Source organism: Tachypleus tridentatus, chromosome 12 (assembly GCF_004210375.1).
Source record: "Tachypleus tridentatus isolate NWPU-2018 chromosome 12, ASM421037v1, whole genome shotgun sequence".
NCBI lineage: Eukaryota > Metazoa > Arthropoda > Merostomata > Xiphosura > Limulidae > Tachypleus > Tachypleus tridentatus.
In genome coordinates this window covers 91,315,675-91,338,309 of record NC_134836.1, presented here as the reverse complement: position 1 = coordinate 91,338,309, position 22,635 = coordinate 91,315,675, and the positions used below count along the sequence as shown (strand labels likewise).

The 22,635-nt window shown below is 34.9% G+C and overlaps 1 protein-coding gene across 3 annotated transcripts; it reads left to right on the top strand.

The window, feature by feature from the left end:
- Positions 1 to 179: 179 nt before the first annotated feature.
- LOC143233982 (uncharacterized) lies at positions 180 to 20,882 on the top strand. Of its 3 annotated transcripts, XM_076470942.1 has the most exons (7): positions 245 to 374; positions 2,513 to 2,567; positions 12,211 to 12,416; positions 14,648 to 14,846; positions 15,614 to 15,839; positions 19,186 to 19,268; positions 19,819 to 20,882. In XM_076470942.1, exons 3-7 carry the CDS (start codon positions 12,301 to 12,303, stop codon positions 20,722 to 20,724), a joined length of 1,530 nt encoding a protein of 509 aa, XP_076327057.1. In that variant the 5' UTR covers positions 245 to 374; positions 2,513 to 2,567; positions 12,211 to 12,300; the 3' UTR covers positions 20,725 to 20,882. The 3 variants fall into 3 exon arrangements, with proteins under 3 accessions (XP_076327058.1, XP_076327056.1, XP_076327057.1); XM_076470941.1 differs by lacking the exon at positions 2,513 to 2,567 and having other exon boundaries at positions 228 to 374; XM_076470943.1 differs by lacking the exons at positions 2,513 to 2,567; positions 12,211 to 12,416 and having other exon boundaries at positions 180 to 374.
- The last annotated feature ends 1,753 nt before the right edge of the window (positions 20,883 to 22,635 follow it).

Here is a 22,635-nt window from a genome sequence, read left to right as displayed (position 1 = left end):
TCGATCTTACACCGTGATGGTAAGTTATACCAGTTCAAGCACAGCATTGGCTTCCCGGTAGAATGCTCTTATTGGCAAAACATTAGTCACTGTAGCCAGCCACTTGAAAGGCTTCGAAATGGTTAACCTTCCCATGTTACAGAGAAAGAAGCCAGAGCATAATACATATGGTCATGTACTGGGAGATTGAAGCTCCTCTGTATTAATTAAATCAACTCTACTTGTAGCTATACGGGTCCTTATATCGTTTTCGGAGACTCTGAGAAGTCGGGTGTATTTCAGAAGTTGGTGCTAACCTCGTCCTTCGATCTTTGCGGATCCGTCATGGTCAGGAACACTATCCGGAAGTGGAATGGACATATAGGAAGCTTCCTGTAAGATATTATTCTATATTCCCTAGAGGCTGCTTTAGTTATTTACATAACAGGTGTGAAAACATTAAGTACTGTATTCACTAGAGGATGTTTTACTTATTTATGAAAAAGGTGTGAAAACATTAAATTCGGTATTCACTTGAGGATGTTTTACTTATTTATGAAAATGGTGTGAAAACATTAAGTACTGTATTCACTAGAGGATGTTTTATTTATTTATAGAACAGGTGTGAAAACATTAAATTCTGTATTCACTAGAGGATGTTTTATTTATTTACAGAACAGGTGTGAAAACATTAAATTCTGTATTCACTAGAGGATGTTTTATTTATTTATAGAACAGGTGTGAAAACATTAAGTACTGTATTCACTAGAGGATGTTTTATTTATTTATAGAACAGGTGTGAAAACATTAAATTCTGTATTCACTAGAGGATGTTTTACATATTTATAGAACAGATGTGAATTTTTTTCTTCGTATCAGTAATGTGGAATATTTATATGCGAACACAACAGAATTACGACAGAAACAGTTTAAAATATTATTTAAGTGTGAAGCATATTTATTTAACACAAACTGTGGCGCTTTAGAGATAGGATTATGTATTAGAACTTATGGTAGAGTTCTACATCACACATATGGTAGAACGGGTGAATCATCATAAGCTCTTATAATTAGCTAGTACAGATTACATAAATGTGGTGGCAGGATAACAGGTCTATTGTTATTTTTGTAATAAACTAACCTAGAGCACGGCACGGTCAGGTAAATAAGGCACTCAACTAATAATCTGAAGGTCGTGGGTTCGAATCTCCGTCACACCAAATATGTTCGCCCTTTCAACTGTGGTGGCGTTATAATGTCCCAGTTAATCCCACTATTCGGTGGTAAAAGAGTAGCCCAAGAGTTGGCGGAGGGTAGTGATGGCTAGCTGCTTTCCCTCTAGTCTTACACTGCTAAATTAGGGACGGCTGGCGCAGATAGGCCTCGTGTAGCTTCGCGCGAAATTCAAAACAAACTAAAGTAACCTAATCTGTTTATTGCAATAGTTTGACTAAATTTTACCTTCACTGTTATCATTCCTGATTTTTTAGCATTTCTTGTGCTACTATAACAAGTTAATCAGTGAAATTACAGAGTCGAGAATCGCATATTATTTCATAGCTCTGCTATTTAATTAACGAACGTTAGAGATATAAGAACAAAACAAAAATGTCTGGAGACTAAGCATTTCTGGAGAAGTTCTGCTACACGGGAAATAAAATATAAATTTTGATACGACAGAGCATAAATGTTTAAATTTGCGTTATGAATTAAACATTTGCACAAACTATACAGGCACCAAGTAAGTAAAAACAATTCATATTACATCGGTGGTTCAAGATCATTCAGTTGTAGGCGTTTAGGGTGTTTGTGTACTGTATATACTGGCTTACGTATCAGTCCTTATCTGGCAGAATAGTGTGTAGCTAAGATAGTAAATAATCAGCCACTATAGTCCTTGTTATTTTAATGTGAATAAGGGGACGGCTTAATGCTGAGCCACTAAAAAGAGAGCAAATGGCTTGAAAAGATGTTATAATATAAGAAGAAACGAAAGAGTTAATTGTTCATAATGAATGATTCTATTATTTCATGCAAATTTTCATCAGCATAGGTTAATTACCCGCACTATTCAATAGCATCGATCAAGTATGTATTAGTTACTCATTGCTGTATTAAAATATTTTAAACTTAAAATATACATAGAAGACCCCTTAGGTGCATTATTTCAAATAAATAATAAATCATAGTAATGTGATTACTTTTGGTAATTTTAATTAATTTTAAACTTTACAATATAAAATCACACGCAGACTTTGATCCAATGGGTTTTAAGCTTACTAACATTTGTACGTACGTATCTATTTAGCATCATTAAGAATTATGAGGCTAATCATTTAATGATGTGCATGTTTCCATGTTTGTTAAGCAGCTATCACATTAAACAGGAAATATCTTACATGAACTCTTTTACCAACACCTCAGGATCAATTTTGGAGAATAACTTAAAACTTGAAAGATATCTAACGTTAAAGCCGTCGCTAGAGTTAATGTTGACTAGACGTCTTGTAAATACATTAGTATGTTTCACAAGAATTAGATGGCTGAACCTTGCTTTCCATAAGTCGAGACTTTCCCCGTATAGGAAGGTATGTGGAATTTTGTTTTTATTGTATTTTCTTTTAAGAATGCAATAATTTATAATGCATAATATTTAATTATATTTCGTATTTGCGTTGTTTTTTTCTGTGTGTGTTTACAGCGAATTATTGGAAGAATAAAATAAATGATACATTTACTTTAGTTTTTGTTTAATTTAATGTATAGAATATTTGAAGTCATCCATGTGAGAATAACTCCTTCCTCAATTGAAAACTTCAAAATATAAATGCGTAGCTTCTTTTATTCAATATACAACAGATGATTTTTCTCTCGTTGTTATCGTCTTATGCCTGTGGTTTGAATGAATTGTCTTTGACAGTTCGGCCTGGCATGGCCTAGCGCGTTAAGGCGTGCGCTTCGTAATCTGAGGGTCGCGGGTTCGCGCCCGAGTCGCGCCAAAACATGCTCGCCCTCCCAGCCGTAAGGGCGTTATAATGTGACGGTCAATCCCACTATTCGTTGGTAAAAGAGTAGCCCAAGAGTTGGCGGTGGGTGGTGATGACTAGCTGCATTCCCTCTAGTCTTACACTGCTAAATTAGGGACGGCTAGCACAGATAGCCCTCGAGTTACTTTGTGCGAAATTCCAAAACAAACAAACAAATCTTTGACAGTCATTAACAAAAATACCGGGTAATTTTCATAATTAGTAGTTTTATGAAAGAATGTTGTTGTTCTATTCACATTTTATGAGAAGTTGATGCTATATAATGAGTGTTTATATAAGTAATTATTATTATATTCCACATCTGAGATCTCAGAAAACCATCTGATTCTTTTATATATCTGATGAACAACATAGTTTGCTCTATATCTGGTTACGCTTTACGGTATTTAAAACATGTGCATAGCCTACGTCAGATTAGTGCGTAACACTTGGAAATCAATGCGTAATTGTTATATATGATCACGCTTATCGAAAATATGGCAATGATCTGAAACCCTATCGGCTTGTTAATTATTGGTTTATATGCTTCGTCTGAAACTTGTTCTCGTTTTAACAACAAGTACTCATGCAAAAATGTTTCTAAATACGTCACTACCTACAGTATCTTTTAAAATGTTAGTTGTTTATCATACAGCTTTATTTACTGTGTAGAGTTGAAAATTGAATAACAGATGTTATGTTTTTCCTGCATTTCGCTCGGAAATGAATTTCTTTTAGAAACTGAAATATCGAATGACGAAACAGATTTGTAGAAACGTATTTTTAAAATAGCTACACTAATCGCTATGAATTTGAAAATATTTATTGTCAAAATAGTGAAGTGATGATGATTTATTTTTCAATATACATGTTAATATTTGCTCCTAAGTATCATATATTAAAGTGTAACATTGGTTTCGTGCCGAGCCTGCTATCTGTAAGGATAAATCTGCACTATAATTATTAATTTAATGTGTGATCTATTTCAATATCTCATTATATCCATAAGCGCAATGAAACAGCAGCTGATATTTATTGTTAGCCATTACTATTCATATTTTAGGTATAATTAAAACGCTAAATTAAAAAAGTTAACTGACTTAACAACAATGATAAATAATTTGGTGATTATTGGACTTACAAAATCATAATGATAAATCATAATTTTTAAACTTCTGCAGTGTTTACAATCTCTAGATTTGCATATAGTACGCAATTCCCTTAGCAACTTTAAGTCACAGATATTCTTTAGCTTTAAAATTTGTTCCTTCATTTTCAGGTCAACTCTCGAAGTTGGCTGTTTCAGTTAATTGTGATTTTGCAACTGCACCTTGATAACTATTATAATATAAATTTATATATATTGAGCCCCAGTGTTTGTTTACTAACAACATTCAATTCTTCCATTTTAGATTACTCAAACAGAGAGTACATTAAGTTATAATTTGTTACACATAGCTTGTAAATATGTGCTTACGTTTACAAATAGTATAACACGAATCTTACTGAAATTCGAATAAATATTTATCTAAACATTTCAAAGACACCGTAGTTCTTACTTTCTTTAATGTTGTTCTGAAGTAATTTATAGTATTGGGCGATCGTATTGTTTTGGTAATAAAGTTTAAGACGAACGTACAGGTTTAAAAGTCGGTAGAGAATTGTGTATTTTACGGGAGTTAATCTGATGTAAAGTGTATCCTTTATCAATAAGTGTATTATAACTTCCTTCTGTTTCATCAGCGATACTTTCTGTAAGATGTAGGACATTTGTTGGTGTAAACTTGTGTCTCATACACAAGCCTTAAATCTATATTCATAAATTTAGTTTCGTGATTAATTTTACAAAGATTTCTTACTCTTTTGTGCTTTCTTTGTTTTTGAAATTCGCGCACAGTTACACGAGGACTATCTGCGCTAGCTGTCCTTAGTTAAGCAGTGAGATCTAGAGGGAAAGCAGCTAGTCATCACCACCCACCACCAACTCTTGGGTTACTCTTTAGTCAATGAATAGTGGGATTGACCATAACATTATAATGCCCCTACGTCTGAAAGAGCGAGCATGTTTGGTGTGATGGGGATTCGAACCCTCGCCCCTCTGATTATGAATCAAGCGCCTTAACCACCTGTTTCTAATGATTCCGTCATATTTAGCTGGTATTTATTATTACAATGCTTAATAAGTTTAACACTCTTTCAGTTAACACAGTGAGAAAGAGCATTGTCCGTCATATTTTCATCTTAAGCAAATTCGTTACATTTCTGTTTTTTATAGCCGATTTAAATTCTTTAAGTCTAATTTTCAAAACTATACAGAATTTATAATGTCTTCAGTAATTTGTTAATGTGATTTTATCTTTAAAATTAATAGATAAAATCATTAAGTTTTACCCGAGGTAAAAATATTACACGACAATTATTAATTACCTGTAACATGGAGCTGGATGAACGTAGTAATCATAAGTTTAGCAAACTGTGAACTTTTCTAAATTGTTACAAAACTTGTTTTTAAAAATTATATATACGATGTTTCCATTAGATTCTTCGTTAATCGTAACACGTTATAAAATATCTAATTTTAATATTAACTCTTCTTGGTGAAAACAATCTTTTAAAATATATAATTTTAATATTAACTCTTCTTGGTGAGAACAATCTGTTAAAATATCTAACTTTAATATTAACTCTTCTTGGTGAAAACAATCTTTTAAAATATATAATTTTAATATTAACTCTTCTTGGTGAGAACAATCTTTTAAAATATCTAACTTTAATATTAACTCTTCTTGGTAAAAACAATCTTTTAAAATATATAATTTTAATATTAACTCTTCTTGGTGAAAACTATCTTTTAAAATATCTAATTTTAATATTAACTCTTCTTGGTGAGAACAATCTTTTAAAATATCTAATTTTAATATTAACTCTTCTTGGTGAGAACAATCTTTTAAAATATCTAACTTTAATATTAACTCTTCTTGGTGAAAACAATCTTTTAAAATATATAATTTTAATATTAACTCTTCTTGGTGAAAACTATCTTTTAAAATATCTAATTTTAATATTAACTCTTCTTGGTGAGAACAATCTTTTAAAATATCTAATTTTAATATTAACTCTTCTTAAAATTCTGTTTATAAAGATCTGGTGAAAAATGAATTTTTCTGAGAATAAGTGTGGCTGCATGACAACCCCAAACTGTTTTCTGTAAACTGAATTATTTTTTACACGCCTCTTTTCATTAACATATGTAACAATATAATGTATTTTCTGTTCTATTTCTAATGTAAAACGCGCCTCATGATTTACTGAATCATATTTTTTGAAATTTATTAACGTGTAATAACCATATCGATACACAAGGAACGTATCATCAACGTATCTTATCACTTGGATCAAACCGAATCTATGCTTAGAACTTTTGACTCAAATTCAAATATGAATAACTTAAAGAAATGTGGTAAAAATCATAGTTCTGTGGCTAAGTCTTTCATTTGTTTATAAAAACGTTATTAAAATTAGAGCACGCATTGCTAACACGATAATTGTTAAATGTATTATACCTTGTACTTTTAATGCTGAAAACCTTTTGTTGCATGTTAAGCTATATCAGAGCATTAGTATAAAAAGGAAATCACATTTAATAATGCTAATTATTCTGTTTATACCAAATAAGCCTCGTTAATGTTCTTAATAAAGTCCAACTAGATCATAACCGTATAGACAGACTTTCTAGCACTAACTTTAGCATCTAAATGAGAAGACGGTCGTATATTGTATGGCCTGCTGGTTAAGATGCTCAGATTTCTCTCTGAAGGTCTCGGGTTTTATTCCTTTGTCACTGAATATGATCGTCCCTAGAACCGTAGTTAAGTTTTGATGTAGCGATCAATCGCACTATTCTATGGTAAAAAGAGTATTTCACGATTTGATGTTAGGTGATGCTGGTGAGTTGCCTTCCACCTAGTTTTTCACTGCTCAATTTTGACGGTCAGTGCAGGTAGTTCTCGGGTAGCTTTACTCGATAAGCGCAGATAGTTCTCGGGTAGCTTTACTCGATAAGCGCAGATAGTTCTCAGGTAGCTTTACTCGATAAGCGCAGATAGTTCTCGGGTAGCTTTACTCGATAAGCGCAGATAGTTCTCGGGTAACTTTACTCGATAAGCGCAGATAGTTCTCGGGTAGCTTTACTCGATAAGCGCAGATAGTTCTCAGGTAACTTTACTCGATAAGCGCAGATAGTTCTCAGGTAACTTTACTCGATAAGCGCAGATAGTTCTCAGTAACTTTACTCGATAAGCGCAGATAGTTCTCGGGTAGCTTTACTCGATAAGCGCAGATAGTTCTCGGTTACTTTACTCGATAAGCGCAGATAGTTCTCGGGTAGCTTTACTCGATAAGCGCAGATAGTTCTCAGTAACTTTACTCGATAAGCGCAGATAGTTCTCGGGTAGCTTTACTCAAAATTCAAATTAAATTTGTATTGTCTACAGCTGGGCGGTACAGTACAACTAGCAATTGTACGTAATGAATAAAATCTAAGTAGAATATAACATTTAAGAACAAGATTCGTTTTCCTGTTAGGTTTTAATGGTACACGGTTCTCACCACATTTTTACTTTATTATGATAAACCATGGTTGGGGTCCTTACTTGCTTTAGCATAAAGGTCATACCTTAGAAAATAATGGACTTTATTATTATAGCCCTCTCTACCTAGCATGAAAATATATGAAATGCCAATCATTACGATTTGAGCGTAATCATTACGATTTTGGTGTATACATTACGACTATACGCTCATACAGACAAATATTACGACTTGTTGCAACTCCCAAATTATTATATATTATATAGGCCTATACAATAAAGTAATAAATTGTTCCCCAAGGGCTTGAAACGAGTGAAAAGAAAATTTCTAGTGAGATACAAATAAATTTTGATAATAAATAAAAGACATAGTCCAAATGGCTACTTGCGATAATCATGTTTGTGCTTGAAATAATAAACAATATTTGTATCTCCGACGTCTACCAATAGTTTGAGTGCGGTGCTTCTCCATAATGAGTACGTGGGGAATTCATAGTTACGTCATCAGTACTTGTCAATCAATCAGCGCTCGCGAAGATAGGTATCTCTCGTTTTCTAAGCAGCATAGAAACACCAATGCGATCGTTCACAAGATGGAAAAAAGAAGCTTCGTTCACCAGATTGTCTTGTTTCTGGCAAATCTAAAAGGACTAAAACTGTGAATCAAAAATTTAGGAAAGAGTATAGTGCAAAATATCCGGTCATTGCATCAAAAGTCAGTGACAGTCATGCGTTTTGCACAGTTTGTCACATTAATTTTTCTGTGGCGCATGGCAAGATAAACGATTGTTCCAGACATACAAAATTGGCATCTCACCAAGAAAAGGCTGAGGCGAAGACAGAAACGATGCAGATAACGACATTTATGAGTAAGAATTCAGAATATGAAACCATAAATGCAGAAGTGATGTTCACGCAATTCGTCATTGCTCATAATTTACCCCTAGCTGTAGCCGATCATGCAGAACATCTATTCAGAAAAATGTTCCCAGACTCTGATATAACGAAAACATATGGCTGTGCTGGAACCAAAACTACAGCCATTGTATAAATGTTGGGTTGTGAAGATGAAAAAATGATTTCAAGCATACTTACTAACAGTGTTTACAGTTTAGCCACAGATGGATCCACAGACATGGATGACTTAAAACTGTATTCAGTGGTTGTACGATATCTTGACCTTTTGCTTGGAAAAATTGTTTGTTCTCTTTTGACAATGGTGGAATGGAACAAAGCTTCAACGGGAGATAATATTTTCAAGCTTTTGTACCACGAACTGACAAAGAGGAAAATTCCATGGGAAAACTGTTTTAGTTTTTCTTCAGACAATGCCTCAGTTATGTCTGGTACAGGCAAAGGTGTGATGGGACACATCTTAAGACGACAGCCCAGCAATTACTTCATGGGCTGTGCCTCTCACCTCATGAATATTGCTGCCCAGAAAGCTTCCAGAGAACTGCCCTGCCCAGTTTCTGATATATTGATAGATATCTACTATTTTCTGGACAAAATTGCTAGCAGAAAACAACATTTCAAAGAGTTTCAAGGATTGTATGACAAAGACACAAGAAAAATTCTACAACTTGTTAACACAAGATGGTTATCACTTGGGGCGTACCTCAACAGAATATTGGACATGTGGAAGTCATTGAAGAAGTATTTTCACTGTAAAAGGAAAACTAGATTCAAAAGGATCTAAACGTGCAGCTCAGTCAGGCAGCAAGACTTTAATAGTCAAGATATCCTCTCAGCCACAAAGGTACACAGCCAAGACACCCCCTCAGCCACACAGGGACACAGTCAAGATATCCTCTCCGCCACACAGGGACACAGTCAAGACACTCTCCCAGCCACACAGGGACACACTCAAGATATCCTCTCAGCCACACAGGGACACAGTCAAGACACCCCCCAGCCATACAGGGACACACTCAAGACACCCTCCCAGCCACACAGTGACACACTCAAGATATCCTCTCAGCCACACAGGGACACAGTCAAGACACCCCCCCAGCCCAGCACACTACCTCTCAGCCACACAGGGACACAGTCAAGACACCCTCCCAGCCACACAGGGACACACTCAAGATATTCTCTCAGCCACACAGGGACACAGTCAAGACACCCTCCCAGCCATACAAGGACACAATACAACAGTCTCCAAAAGCAGACAAAGAAACATTTGATATAACTCAATATATGTTTAGGCAGTCTGACCTTGAACTAAAGAAGAGACAATCAATGAAAAAAGAGAAGAAAACGAAAGCTAGCAAGGAAGTAACCAAGAAAAGTTATGCGCAGAGAAAGTTAGAAAAGTTAACAGTTTTCTTGGACAACAAAATGAACTTGTTATTTTGTCTTTTTCTTCAGTCGCAATTCCTCTATTTGAGCAAGCCAATTTGAAATTGCAAAGAGAAGAACCTTGCATACACATTATGCATAGAACTCTGATTACACAAGTTAAAAATATACTTGTCAGATACATCAACCCAGTATATCCTGAAGGCAACATCACTGAACTTGACTACAACAATGAATCCTTACACAAATCTGATGGGGCAGGTTCTATTGTAAATGCTACCAAGAAATACATTGTTAAATATGAAAAGGACCTGGACCTGATCAGCTTCTACACCAGTGTCAAGAAATACTATATTGAAGCTAAAAATTACATGATGAAACATTTCCCTCTAAATGATGAACTTCTGATTCACACAGAGGTTACTGATCCAAAACTGAAAGTCAGCAAAGATTTCTCTTCTCTACGCTTCTTCACAGACAGGTATCCTGTCCTTGTCAATACACATGAGCACGACACTATTGACAAGTTGAAAGGGCAGTATTTGAACTATTAAATTGATACTTTCTCAGAAACTGTCCTTCAGTTGAATGTTGACAAGTTTTGGGTTCAGCTGTCTACAGTTAAGGATGGAAATGGCAACCAGAAGAATGACATTCTGTGTAAGGTTATGCTTGGAATTCTTACAATCTTCCATTCTAATGCTGACAGAAAATATAAGCAAGTTCAGACCAAGCTTGAGCACCTCAGTTTTGAGCAGTGTTATAACACACAAGATGTGTATGCAGTCAAATGGACAATGCTGTTATAATTCCCAACCATCCAGCGACATTCTCATGAAAGCAAAGGCTGCAACAGCTGCAAAACTATTACAATAAGTGTCATAAACATGATATAATCTAGTCCTTACACAAAGGCTTTTTCTGCTTACTGTTTGTCATGTTCAATGTTGTTTTACCAGTATGTTTGTTATTCTGAACTAAATAAAAGACATAATTTAAAATAATTTTTTTAATTTATTTATTAAATACACAAAACACAGTCATAAATGAGCAATCTATAGCAGTAATAAATAATAATAGTTATAATAATAATGTAATAATAAACAGCTTAGAGACATTGGTCAAGCCTAGTAGCCGCAAATGATAAAGGGCTCTGTCTACAATCATTTCGCTCAGTCATTTGAAATAGTTGGCATCTCTGCAATATGTGTCCCCCATTATATGCTTTTTGGGCAATTATATTTTCGTCATTTTAATCTAATTTAAATAGTCTAAGCAGTGGACATTTGCTTGTTTGCAATATGTCAAAACCACATTCGGCTAGCTGCTGTGTCCACCCCGGTTAATTGGACCTAATCCCCCAGGGGTACAGTGGTATGTCTGCGGACCTACAACGCTAGAAACTAGGTTTCGACACCAGTGGCGGGCTGAGCACAAATAGCTCTTCTTGTAGTTTTGTGCTTAACTTTAAACAAACAAACAAACTATCTAATCCCATGTCTCAACATTGTAAGTCCGTAAGGTTTCTGCTGTCCCACCAGGGAACAAGAAAACATGGATACAGAGATAACTCTTTATACTTAAAGTTAATAGTTAACCTAAAACTGTTTAAATAGTTAACCACCTTTGACCTAAAACTGTTTCTAAAAATATCATCATTAATACTAAAAAGTTTTATGCTAGTTTTAACTAATTCTTCTTTAGTTGAGACGACAACAACGACTTAGTTGAAGAAAAACACTTTGTTTTAAGGCCCGGTATGGCCAGGTGGTTAAGGCACTTGACTCGTAATTCGCGGGTTCGAATCCCCGTCACACCAAACATACTCGCCCTTTCAGCCGTGGGAGCGTTATAAAGTGACGGTCAATCCCACTATCGTTGGTAAAAGAGTAGCCTAAAGGTTGGTAGAGGGTGGTGATGCCTAGCTGCCTTCCTTCTAGTCTTACACTGCTAACTCAGGGACGACCAGAGCTTATAGCCCTTGTGTAGCTTTGCGTGAAATTCAAACAAACAAACTATTTTTACTGATGAAACAATGCAGATTAGTAATTATTAAAATTAGTTTTCTGGTGTATTCATTTAAATCTTTCAGTAATTCTAGTCTGTGCGATCAGACTGACTAATTAACGTATCTTTACATTCTTTAAGTTCTGATTTTAGTTTTCATCAGAAATACGTTTGACAAAGTAAAGAAAAAACGAAAGATGACATTAATTTGTTTTCATTTGCTGTAATTTTTTAAATATTAATCTTGAAGACGAAAAGAAAAATGTTCGATTCTGAAACGTGTTTTTACTCTTTGTTTTTTTTTTCAGCCCGACGATTAATAAAATTGTACCACAAGAAAAGCCACCACTCAGTTATCGGTGTATAAGAGTTCCATTTCCTACGATTCTAATCCAGTGATGACGCTCTTTCGCGGAAGGAATGACAGTGTCTTTAAAGAGTATTTAGAGGGAACAATGGATATGGATGTCATACTGCCGGATGATAGGACGATACACATGAATGTGGAGAGAAGGTATTGTTGTTGAATAACTACAATAACCAGACAAACAAAAACGAAATTATTGTTCATTGAAAGGACTAGAAATACAATTGTGTTCTGTAATGGTCCGGCATGGCCAGGTGGTTAAGGCACTCGACTCGCAACATGAGGGTCGCAATTTCGAATCCCTGTCACACCAAACATGATCGCCCTATCATCCATGGGGCCGCTATAATGTCACGTTCAATCTCACTATTCGTTGGTAAAAGAGTTGGCAGTGGGTGGTGATGACTAGGTGCTTTCCATCTAGTCTTACACTGCTATAGTAGAGACGGCTAGCGCAGATAGCCCTCGAGTAGCTTTGCACAAAATTCATAAACAAACAAACAAACTAAGTGCGGCTTAGGATGTTGTTGTAACATTATAACATAAAGAAGTATTCCAGTTTTATTAAATTTTAGGAATAAGTTACATTTAACACATTGTATACTATTTCGAATGCATTGAATCTATTATGAGCAATAGTTATATTATTACTTGTGTACTATATAACAGTCGTAGTGGTTTAAATAGAATCATATAAAGCCTGTAAAACTCTAACGAAGTTTAACTCACGTTTCACCACTAAGTAAACCCAAAATGAACCACGCTATGCAACAATAAGTTTGTCCTATTGGAATTTTTATTATAAAAGTATTTCAAATACACAACATTTGATATTTTTACTTTTGATACATAGCAATAAATTAAACAATTCTGGATTCTATTATTATATATAAAAAAAGTTTTAATGTGCAAAACGTTTCGCTGCGGCAGGACATAAACTGTTGCACTTTTTATTAGCACCAAAAGCTTTCTGGGATTGTATGCTTACCCATACATATTGTTGTGCATTGTCTTTTCAGTTTATTTCGAGTAAAACTATATTAGATACAAATTAACTTTGTGTATTTATCTATTATTTAAAACCACTTTAGATATTGTCTTAGGAAAACATGTTTCTTAAAGTGTTTTTTTTTCATGGGAAACATTTGTACAAAAGTTGTAATCGTGAAAAATATACACACACACATGTAGCATTTAATTACATTTGAAACTGCTAAACCGATTCCCAGTGCTCAGTGGTAAATTACAGGATTTCAAATGCTTAAAATATTGTTTTAACCGCAAACAAAATGTTACGTGTTTTGGTGCATAGTGGCGACATCTATATATAACAAATAAAACAATTTGGCAAAATTTGTTTTCTTAAAACAGTAACATCACAGAAACTCAGCGCGAATTCTGAAGGCTTATAACGCTAGAAACCGAATTGTGACATATGTGGTGGGCACAGATGGTTGGGTTGTTTTGTGCTTAACTACAAACAAAATTAAAATTTATATTAACGCACTAAGAGTTAAAAACTGAGATGGAAAAAGGTAATAAATATCTAAACATTCTTAGAATTATACCGACGCTTAAATAAAAAATAACTTAATACATGATCTACAGTCATTTGTACGGTATTCTTATTCAACTGCTTGTATACCAAAACTAGTGTACAGGTCAAAACATCGAGCAATAAGGTTTCATAAAACTAGAAAATTAGTTAGGAAAGCTGTTTTCAGTATCTTGTTGTCCCAAAGAAAATCATGGTTTACATTTTATGGGTATTCGAAAACGCTGAAATTTTTGTTTATTTGTTCATATACATGCACAAAGCTTATACTTACCAATGGTATCGAAACCCAATATTTAATGTATAAGTCTCTAAGCCTACCGCTATGCTCCTAGATAACTACTGGTTTGGTTTTATTTAATTTTGAGCAAAGCTATAAGAGGGCGATCTGCGCTCGCCGTCCATAATTTAGAAGTGTAAGGCTAGAGGGAAGGCAGCTAGTCATCACCACCCACCGCCAACTCTTGGGCTACTATTTCAACAACGAATAATGGGATTGATCGAAACTTTATAACTCCCTCACTATTGTCTAAAATCAGTCTCAATATTTTATAGAATGGTATCAATGAGGCAGTAATTGTTCCTCAAATTGTTTGACCAGCATTGGAATACGGTATTAGGACAGATTTTTGTTCTGATGTTTATTTAAAACTGACTTTTCAGGATTTAGGAATGAGAAAGATGGGCCTCGTGATATCGGAATAAAATATAAAATATATCAGCTTTTAATCTTAATCATAATTGTTAAAGAGATGCAATGGTATAAGTATATATAATATTGTTACTACGTTATATTTACTTGAATAATGTATTTTAATACTAGAACGCCAATGATGGATCTTCTAGTGAAGGTGACAACACCAAACAAGATCAAACCAGGAGGTCACGTAATTCAAGTGTACGACGACAAAGGTCGAGACCTACCTTATAAGCCTAGTACTCCTATTGGTTCTATCGATGCATGTACGGTTCACATTGTACCCAAGAACCTACGGACTGAGTCTGAAAAACTAAAATTTGAGGCAAGAAAATTTTTTTTTATAAAGTCTCAGTAGTAAGAAATTTAACATAAGTGGCTGATGTTTTTATTTAACATTTAACTTTTCGTTTATTTCAGCGTAGAATATCTGATTGCATAATATATCATTGTTTATAAACGAATGATTGTTATATATATATATTTATTTATCTCTTATAATTTTGTGTTTCAAACAAATATTAGATAATATTTCTGAGGTATTTTAACACTATAGTACGAGAAATATATAATTATTTTAATTGTTGCTATAGGATATCTTACTCTATCATCAAAGACTTAAATTTGTGTCAGTTCCTTACGGAAAAGATAACCGTATTTGATCATTACATAGTTTTCACAATAATCATAACGTATGTGTGTAGTCGTAATTATTTACAAACTTGATTGCATGTATGTTACTTATTGAAGTTGTTTGTTATTCGCACATAATGTTCACAAGTGATTATTTCTTACTTTTAATCAACGTTCTTAGTGTTTCCTCTTGTTACCTACCTTTACTTTTTATCTCGTAATAAGTGTTATTATTTAGGTATAAACAACTTTTATGATTACACATAAATTTTTATTATTAATTACATGTTCTTCTTCCTTCTTCACAAATTTGAGAATGATATTCGCTCTCGAAATCTTTGAAAAATATATTTTCCTGCTTCTTCATTACCACAAATTTTTTTCTTCTCAGAAGACTCCATCATCATAAATTAAAGATGGTAATTTTGTGATTAATTTTTTTTCTTGGTTATTACACAGCAAACATTACGGCTGCAGGTTAGGCTGCCCTACAACCAAAGATCAACATATCGGTTCAGCCCAAATAAAACACTGGGTGAGATCAAAGAGACAGTTTGTAAAGATAAAAACCTAGACCCAACGTTGCATCGCCTGGCTCATCCACAGTATGAAGACAAAGCCCTAGATGTGAATATGACATTTGGCTATTACAACTGTAACGAAATTTCCCTGCTATTAACAAAACGTATGTACTTTATTTTTATCATAAAAGAGATATGTTGTTTAATTAGTATATTAATTTAAAATCCAATATTTTATATCATTATAAATTATATTTTTCGAAAATTATTTTACAACTGTTTCAGCTAAAAATATATCATACAGTATGAACATTGAACTTAGAAAAACTAAGTTTGAAAATTAAACCCTATATTTTGGACTTGTGAATAGAGTGAATAAAATTATGTTATTTACTTCAACTTGAAACTATTTAAGTTACGAACTATTTTATGTTAAGTGAGGTCTGCCATTCATCACTTCATTCCATGATGAGATATCTTTACGGTGTCCCAATAAAATGTATATACATTTTGTATGATAATAAATACAATGTTTATTAAGATATGTCTAGGTTTTATAATCCAAGTTTAAGAAAACAAGTGTAGAGTCTTATAAGTTATCGAAGGTGTTCAAACTGATGATCATTTTGATCCAGGCACTGCTGAAAGCGAGAGCAGATGAAATTGCAAGCTTCACAAATAATTTCATTTGGTATTTGGGTACATTTTCTTTCAATTGCTGCTCTAAACTCATTGACTGCTACAGGGTTTGTGCTATAAACCTTATCTTTGGCGTCTCCACATCAATAAAAAATTTAGAGGTGTGAGGTCTGGTGAACGTGTGAGGAATTCAGTGATATCTCTTTGTCCAATCGATCTGTTCGGCAAATTTTCGTCAAGATAGGCCCTTACATAGCAATGGTAGTGGGGAGATGTTACATCTTGCTGGAAATAAAACTCCTAATCTCCAAATTGTTCTCAATGTGTGGCACAACAGATTCTAGCAGAAAGTTCAGATAAACGTGACCAGTGACTGTGTTTTCGAAAAAGAATGATCCAGTTACGCCCAACGCTGATAATCCACACAACATTGTAACTTCTGATAAGTATACGTGGTGTTTAACAGTAACATGTGAGTTCTGAGGCGCTCAGTAGGTGCAATTGTAGCGATTAATTGAGCCATTTAACTTAGATGTGTCCTCATCGCTCTTAGACAATCTCGCTTGGAAACAGTGCATCCTCTGCAGATTTTGCCAAATACCACTCACAAAATCCAACTTTCCGGTCAGGATCATCTTCGTTGAGAGCGTGGACTAATGCCGGAATAAAACTTTTGTTTGTTTCGAATTTCGCGCAAAAGCTACACGAGGACTAACTGCGCTAGCCGTCCTTAATTTAACAGTGTAAGATAAAAGAGATAGCAGCTAGTCATCACCACTCACCGCCAACTCTTGGGCTACTCTTTACCAACGAATAGTGGGATTGACTGTTGCATTATAACGTTCCCATAGCTGAAAGAGCGAGCATGTTTGGTGCCACGAGGATGCAAACTCGTAAAACTTTTCCAATGAACGAACTTCAACATGCAATGGACGCTCGATTTCGGGATTCCTGTCTCACGGGCTATTTGCCGAACAGATTTTCTTGGAGATCAGTGGAGACTTTCCAACATCTTTTCTTCTCGTTTGGGACTAGTGAACGACCGCGGCCCTCCAGAACGCCTTTTGTGGACTTCTTGAGCAGTTCCATTTGTTTGAAACTAATATCTGATGCGAGTAATGGTGGATCGCGTTGGTGGATCTGTTAAAAGTTCCCTTCTAAATCATCTTTGCACTTTAGCTACGTTCTCACACTTTCAGTAACACTTTAAGATAAATTTCCTTTTCTCAAAACTTAGTCTTACTTCTACCATTACTTCAAATCAATTGCACCTGCAAAAAAAGAAAGTTTTAGTGAGTTATAATAATTCAAAGTGTACATACATTTCTTGGGGCACCCTGTATTCAAAGATTAAGCATATACAATGACTTCTGATATTTTATTTTTCTTCTTTTGCATTTTCAATAAGACTTTTTGAATTACTGTAACCTTTTAGAGGGAATTTTCCATAAATTATTGCTAATTTTATTTCATTTTTCATTCTGGAGTTATAATACTTAAATTATAGAGAATAATTTAACACCAACAATTTTCAAAGAGGGCGACATCTACCGACGAAATGTTTCGTTTTTTTAACATGGTTTTTGTATTATTGTACTATATCCATTCTTTTTACTATAAATCGTATTAACTGACAACGCAAGATTTACTGCTAACATGTCTAACGTTATCTTACACTCATGCTTCAACCATACTGTATTTACTTGGTATTTTTCATTACCGAATATCTTTTATCAACGGATGACCGCATCAAAATGAATTTAACATTTACTAAGTTCAATTAGACTTGGAAGATGGCGCTGTTTCAGAAATACGTATTATTCTAATGAAAATGCAGGCTCGTTATTTGTTATTTACTGGCAACCTTCATTCTGCGTAACACACTCGTTAAATTTAACTGTTGTCTATAAAACAGACATTCAAACTATTTCAGTATATACTGTTTAAAAAAAGTAATTGCTGATCCATATATTGTGTTCAAGCAAAAGTAAAGACGATCTTGTAAAGTTAATTTTTAATAATTTGGAGGAAGGATGCCACTAAGTAATTAGCTTTCACGTATAAAGGCCAGAAAAGTCCAAAGTTCGAGGCGTCATATATCATTGAATACCTAACACCTTTAGCTGCGAGAATACTGTAACTGTAATAAACAATTCCATTATTCGGTTAAGACTAGTATGATAAACAATCCGCTATTCACTTAAGACTAGTCGTGTCAGCTACGGATGAGATAGACAGGTTTCTTTCGTCCTGGTGAGGGCCCGGCATGGCCAGGTGGGTTTTGGCGCTCGACTCGTAAGCTGAGCATCGCGGGTTCGAATCTGCCATCACAGCAAACATGCTCGTTCTTTCAGCCGTGGGGGCGTTATAATGTGACGACCAATCCCACTATTCGTTGGTAAAAGAGTAGCCCAAGAGTTGGCGGTGGGTGGTGAAGACTAGCTTCCTTCCCTCTGGTCTTACACTGCTAAATTAGGGACGGCTAACGCAGATAGCTCTCGCGTAGCTTTGTGCGAAATTTAAAAAACAAAATCTTTCAACCATGGGGGCGTTATAGAAACACTGGTCGCTTTAATAAATCATATGATTGTGAGAATAGTCAAAATAAAAGTTTCGTACGTTTTCTATATGAATGAAGTGGCAGTGAAAAAATTAAACCAGTATTAGAGATACGAGCGATTTACATTCAACATTTTTAACGTCAACAGATTTAGTGACAAATTTATATTTCGAGTAGGTGCCATTGTAATTTTTTATTATTAGTAATGTAGAGAAAGCAAAGTTATTGCAAGCAGATAAATTACAGTCCGTAAATTTGTAAAAAAAATGGATTCTAAACTGTAAACTTGTATATCAAATGTTATTTCTCAGGTATCGATACCAAATCTTCGCACGTGGAAACCATCCCTTACCAATCGTATGATCTACAGGAAAAGAAGAAACAGGAAGAGCTGGTAATTGTTATTGTATATTGTTCTATATGTTGTTTATTTATTAACCATTATTTATACATTCTTCGTGTAACTGGATTTCTACTTATGAGTAAACATTTTAGTAACGGTGACAGTTACGTTAACCATAAAATAGTCTTTCCGTAACCGACAAATTTCTTGTTTAATCATTACGTATCTCGTCTCTGATATTTCTTTCAGTCATATTCCTCAGTATTTACATGACTCAGAGATTTCAGATTTCGAATAACCAGAGTTAAGAATTGTTAATGATTTCTGAGTTGTTTTCTTCTGGCTTTATTTCAGATTATATTGATAATATGTGTTACATAAAACGTCGTCCCCCGCTGGGACAGCGGTACGTCTACGGACTTACAATACTAAAATCAGGAGTTCCATTGCCCTCCACAGCAGATAAGAAAAACACAAACACACACAAACATAAAACATTACAATCTAAACTTGCGCTAAAATTCAACCACAAAACCGCTATATAAATAACACGTTTCCTTTTATGACTTCAGTCCTAAAATACTTGTTTTATGTTTCTCAGGGCTCTAACAGTAGGTATGGTGAAAACGGTACGAATCTCGCTGATGGAGTCAAGTCTCGCGTGAAAGCAAAGAGCAGAAAACACATTGCACCATTACCTCCTTCGCTAAAAGAAACTAAGAATGAAGTGTTTTCGTCTCGTAAACATTTTTCAAAAACAGATCAACATGACATGGGAAGTGTCTGTTACACGTGCCATAGCTCCAACTCTAGTGGATGTCACCAATCCTCAGTGTCTTGTGAGTCCTTAGTTGGTGACACTTGTAGCAAGGTTGTACATTCTTCGATAGGAAATATTTCTCTTAAAAATCGAAACTTCTCGTCGGAAAACATGGATAAGTTTTCCTTAACTAACTCTCCTATACTTTCAGGACGTAAGAAACATGCACCTTTGCCTCCTTCCAAACAAATGATAAATAAGAAAGCTATAGAACATGCAGAAGAAGGAACAAAGGACGATCCTAACAAGTCTTCCCACCTGAAATGTTTTGAAAGTCACATCACAGAAAAGAAAAGACCAACGGAACGCGTTAACGCGACAAAAATTGACGAATCGACGACTTCGCAGGTTAGCGGATCACCCGAGATTTCAGAGTATTACGTCGAGAACATAAATGCTTCCTTTGCTGATGACAAAGAACAGGAGTTCTCTTCGAACTCACTAATCTCTTGTAGTAATACAGACGCGAAAGAAGAGTCCGTGAGACCTTCTTCACCAGCCAATGAGGACGAAAATCTTTATCCTACCGACCATTATTCTGAGTTGGATAATAACGAAAACAGTCTATCTCGCAAGAACTCTGGCGAATGTTGTGAAACACGTAGTGATGCAAATGAACCAGATCGACACCGTTTTCGTGAAAGACTAGAACAACTGCTTCAAATACATACTGAAGTCTATTTCTGAAAATCATTTCATGAAAATTACTTTTTTTCTTATTGTTTCCAGTATTATTGTATTCACTCTTAAGTTTTTGTTCTAATTGTAGATGGAAAGTTAAAAGAACATCAGCTGGGTTTTAGGATGTAATTCACTAATAAGTTTAAATAAAAAAGTTGAAGATATATTTTATACTGTTGTTAAGTTTACCGTAGCATCTTCTAGCGTTGGAAGTAACTTGTGTTGAATAGCTGTTTATCTGAATCAGACATACATATGGGATTTGGTGAATCTGATTGTTCAAGGTTGTTTTCAAACTAATATCATGCGCGTTATTTTTTTTATGTAACACTACGTGGCGTCAAAAGAATTGGACGTTCAGTCTTTCATATTGACGGCAGTTAAACAAAACTATATACACAACTATAAAGCACAATGATGGACCCTATTATCTCTCTACACTTTCATGCCAAACCAAAAGTAATTGTCAAAAAAGCGTTGTTATTAATCTTTCTAACAGACAGACAGAATAAAATGTTTTATATTTACACCCCCAAGTTGTACATACTATAAGGGGTGAAATTAGGCCTAACAGCGTGGATGTCCAACTACGAATCTGTTTGTTTGAAGTAAGACCCAAAGCTACATAATGAACTATCTGTGCTCTGCCCACCACCGGTATTGAAATCCAGTTTTTAGCGCTGTAGGTCCACAGGCATGCCCCCTTGCCGCCGGGGGGGGCTACGAATCAGAAGTGACATGTTTCGCGCCTTGTTACCACCGAAAAAACAAAACTCTTTCCTCCCGTAGGGATAGTGGATGGTTATAAGAGTGACAATTAAATCCCGCTATTCAATCAGAGTAGCATATAAATTGGTCGTAAATAGAGTTAACTTGCTTCCTTCTTTCTAGTTTGTCAGCTACAAATTAGAGACGCCTAGCACAGATAACCATTTATATTGGTTTGTGCTTAATATCAAACTAAATCAACATCTGAATTTACTTATTTAAACTAACAACTGTCGATGGAAATTACTTAATTTCTGTTCAACAAATATCAAACTATATCTCCAATCAACTCATAACTGTTGATGACTTCCAGAATGCCTAAATTATAGTGACTACTGTCCCTACCACTACAATTCTAGAAACCTGATTTCGATACATGTGATGGGCAGAACACACATGGCCCATTGTGTAGATTTGTGCTTAACTATAAACCAAGAAGCTTTTAGTAATCCATAAGAGTGAAATTAATTATAACAATTTGTATCTCATAGACTCAACATCAGAACTTTAAAATTGTATATTATACTTTCACCACTATAACTTTCAACGTGTTTTACAGAATCACATATCTCTCTTAACTCACACCTTTCTTCGGCCTCCCCACTAGCTCAGCGGTATGTCTGCAGACTTACAACGCTACAAACCGGGTTTCGATACTAGTGGTGGGCAGAGCACAGATAGCCCATTGTGTACCTTTGTGCTTGTTCCACAACAACAACAACCTTTCTTTGTCGTCATCACAGTTTTCAGGTTTTGTTTTGTAGTCTCTTACTAGAGATTTCACTCTGGTCCAGCATGAACAGCTCGTTAAAGCGATCGACTCGTAATGTGAGGGTCGCGGGTTTGAATCTCCGTCACACTAAACATGCTCGCCCTCTCAGTCGTAGAGGCATTGTAAAGTGATGGTCCATTCCACTATTCGTTGGTACAAGAGTAGTCCAAGAGGTAGAGGTGGATAGTGATTACTAGTCTTACACTGCTGAATGAGGGACGGTTAGTGCAGATAGTTCTCGTTTAGCTTTAAGCCAAATTCAAAACCAACAAACAAAATCTTTCACCCTACATTTTACAGATTTTCAGGTAACAGAACTTAAGAAACTTGAGACTATACCATTCAATTCTGAGTTTATATGTAGAGACAATTATAAA

Bases quoted from the DNA above. Each gene is read 5' to 3' on its own strand.
- LOC143233982 (XM_076470941.1), top strand. From the start codon at position 12,301: ATGACGCTCTTTCGCGGAAGGAATGACAGTGTCTTTAAAGAGTATTTA. The intron at 14,847-15,613 runs GCAAGAAAATTT...GTTATTACACAG, and splicing joins CTGAAAAACTAAAATTTGAG to CAAACATTACGGCTGCAGGT. The intron at 15,840-19,185 runs GTATGTACTTTA...GTTATTTCTCAG, and splicing joins TTCCCTGCTATTAACAAAAC to GTATCGATACCAAATCTTCG.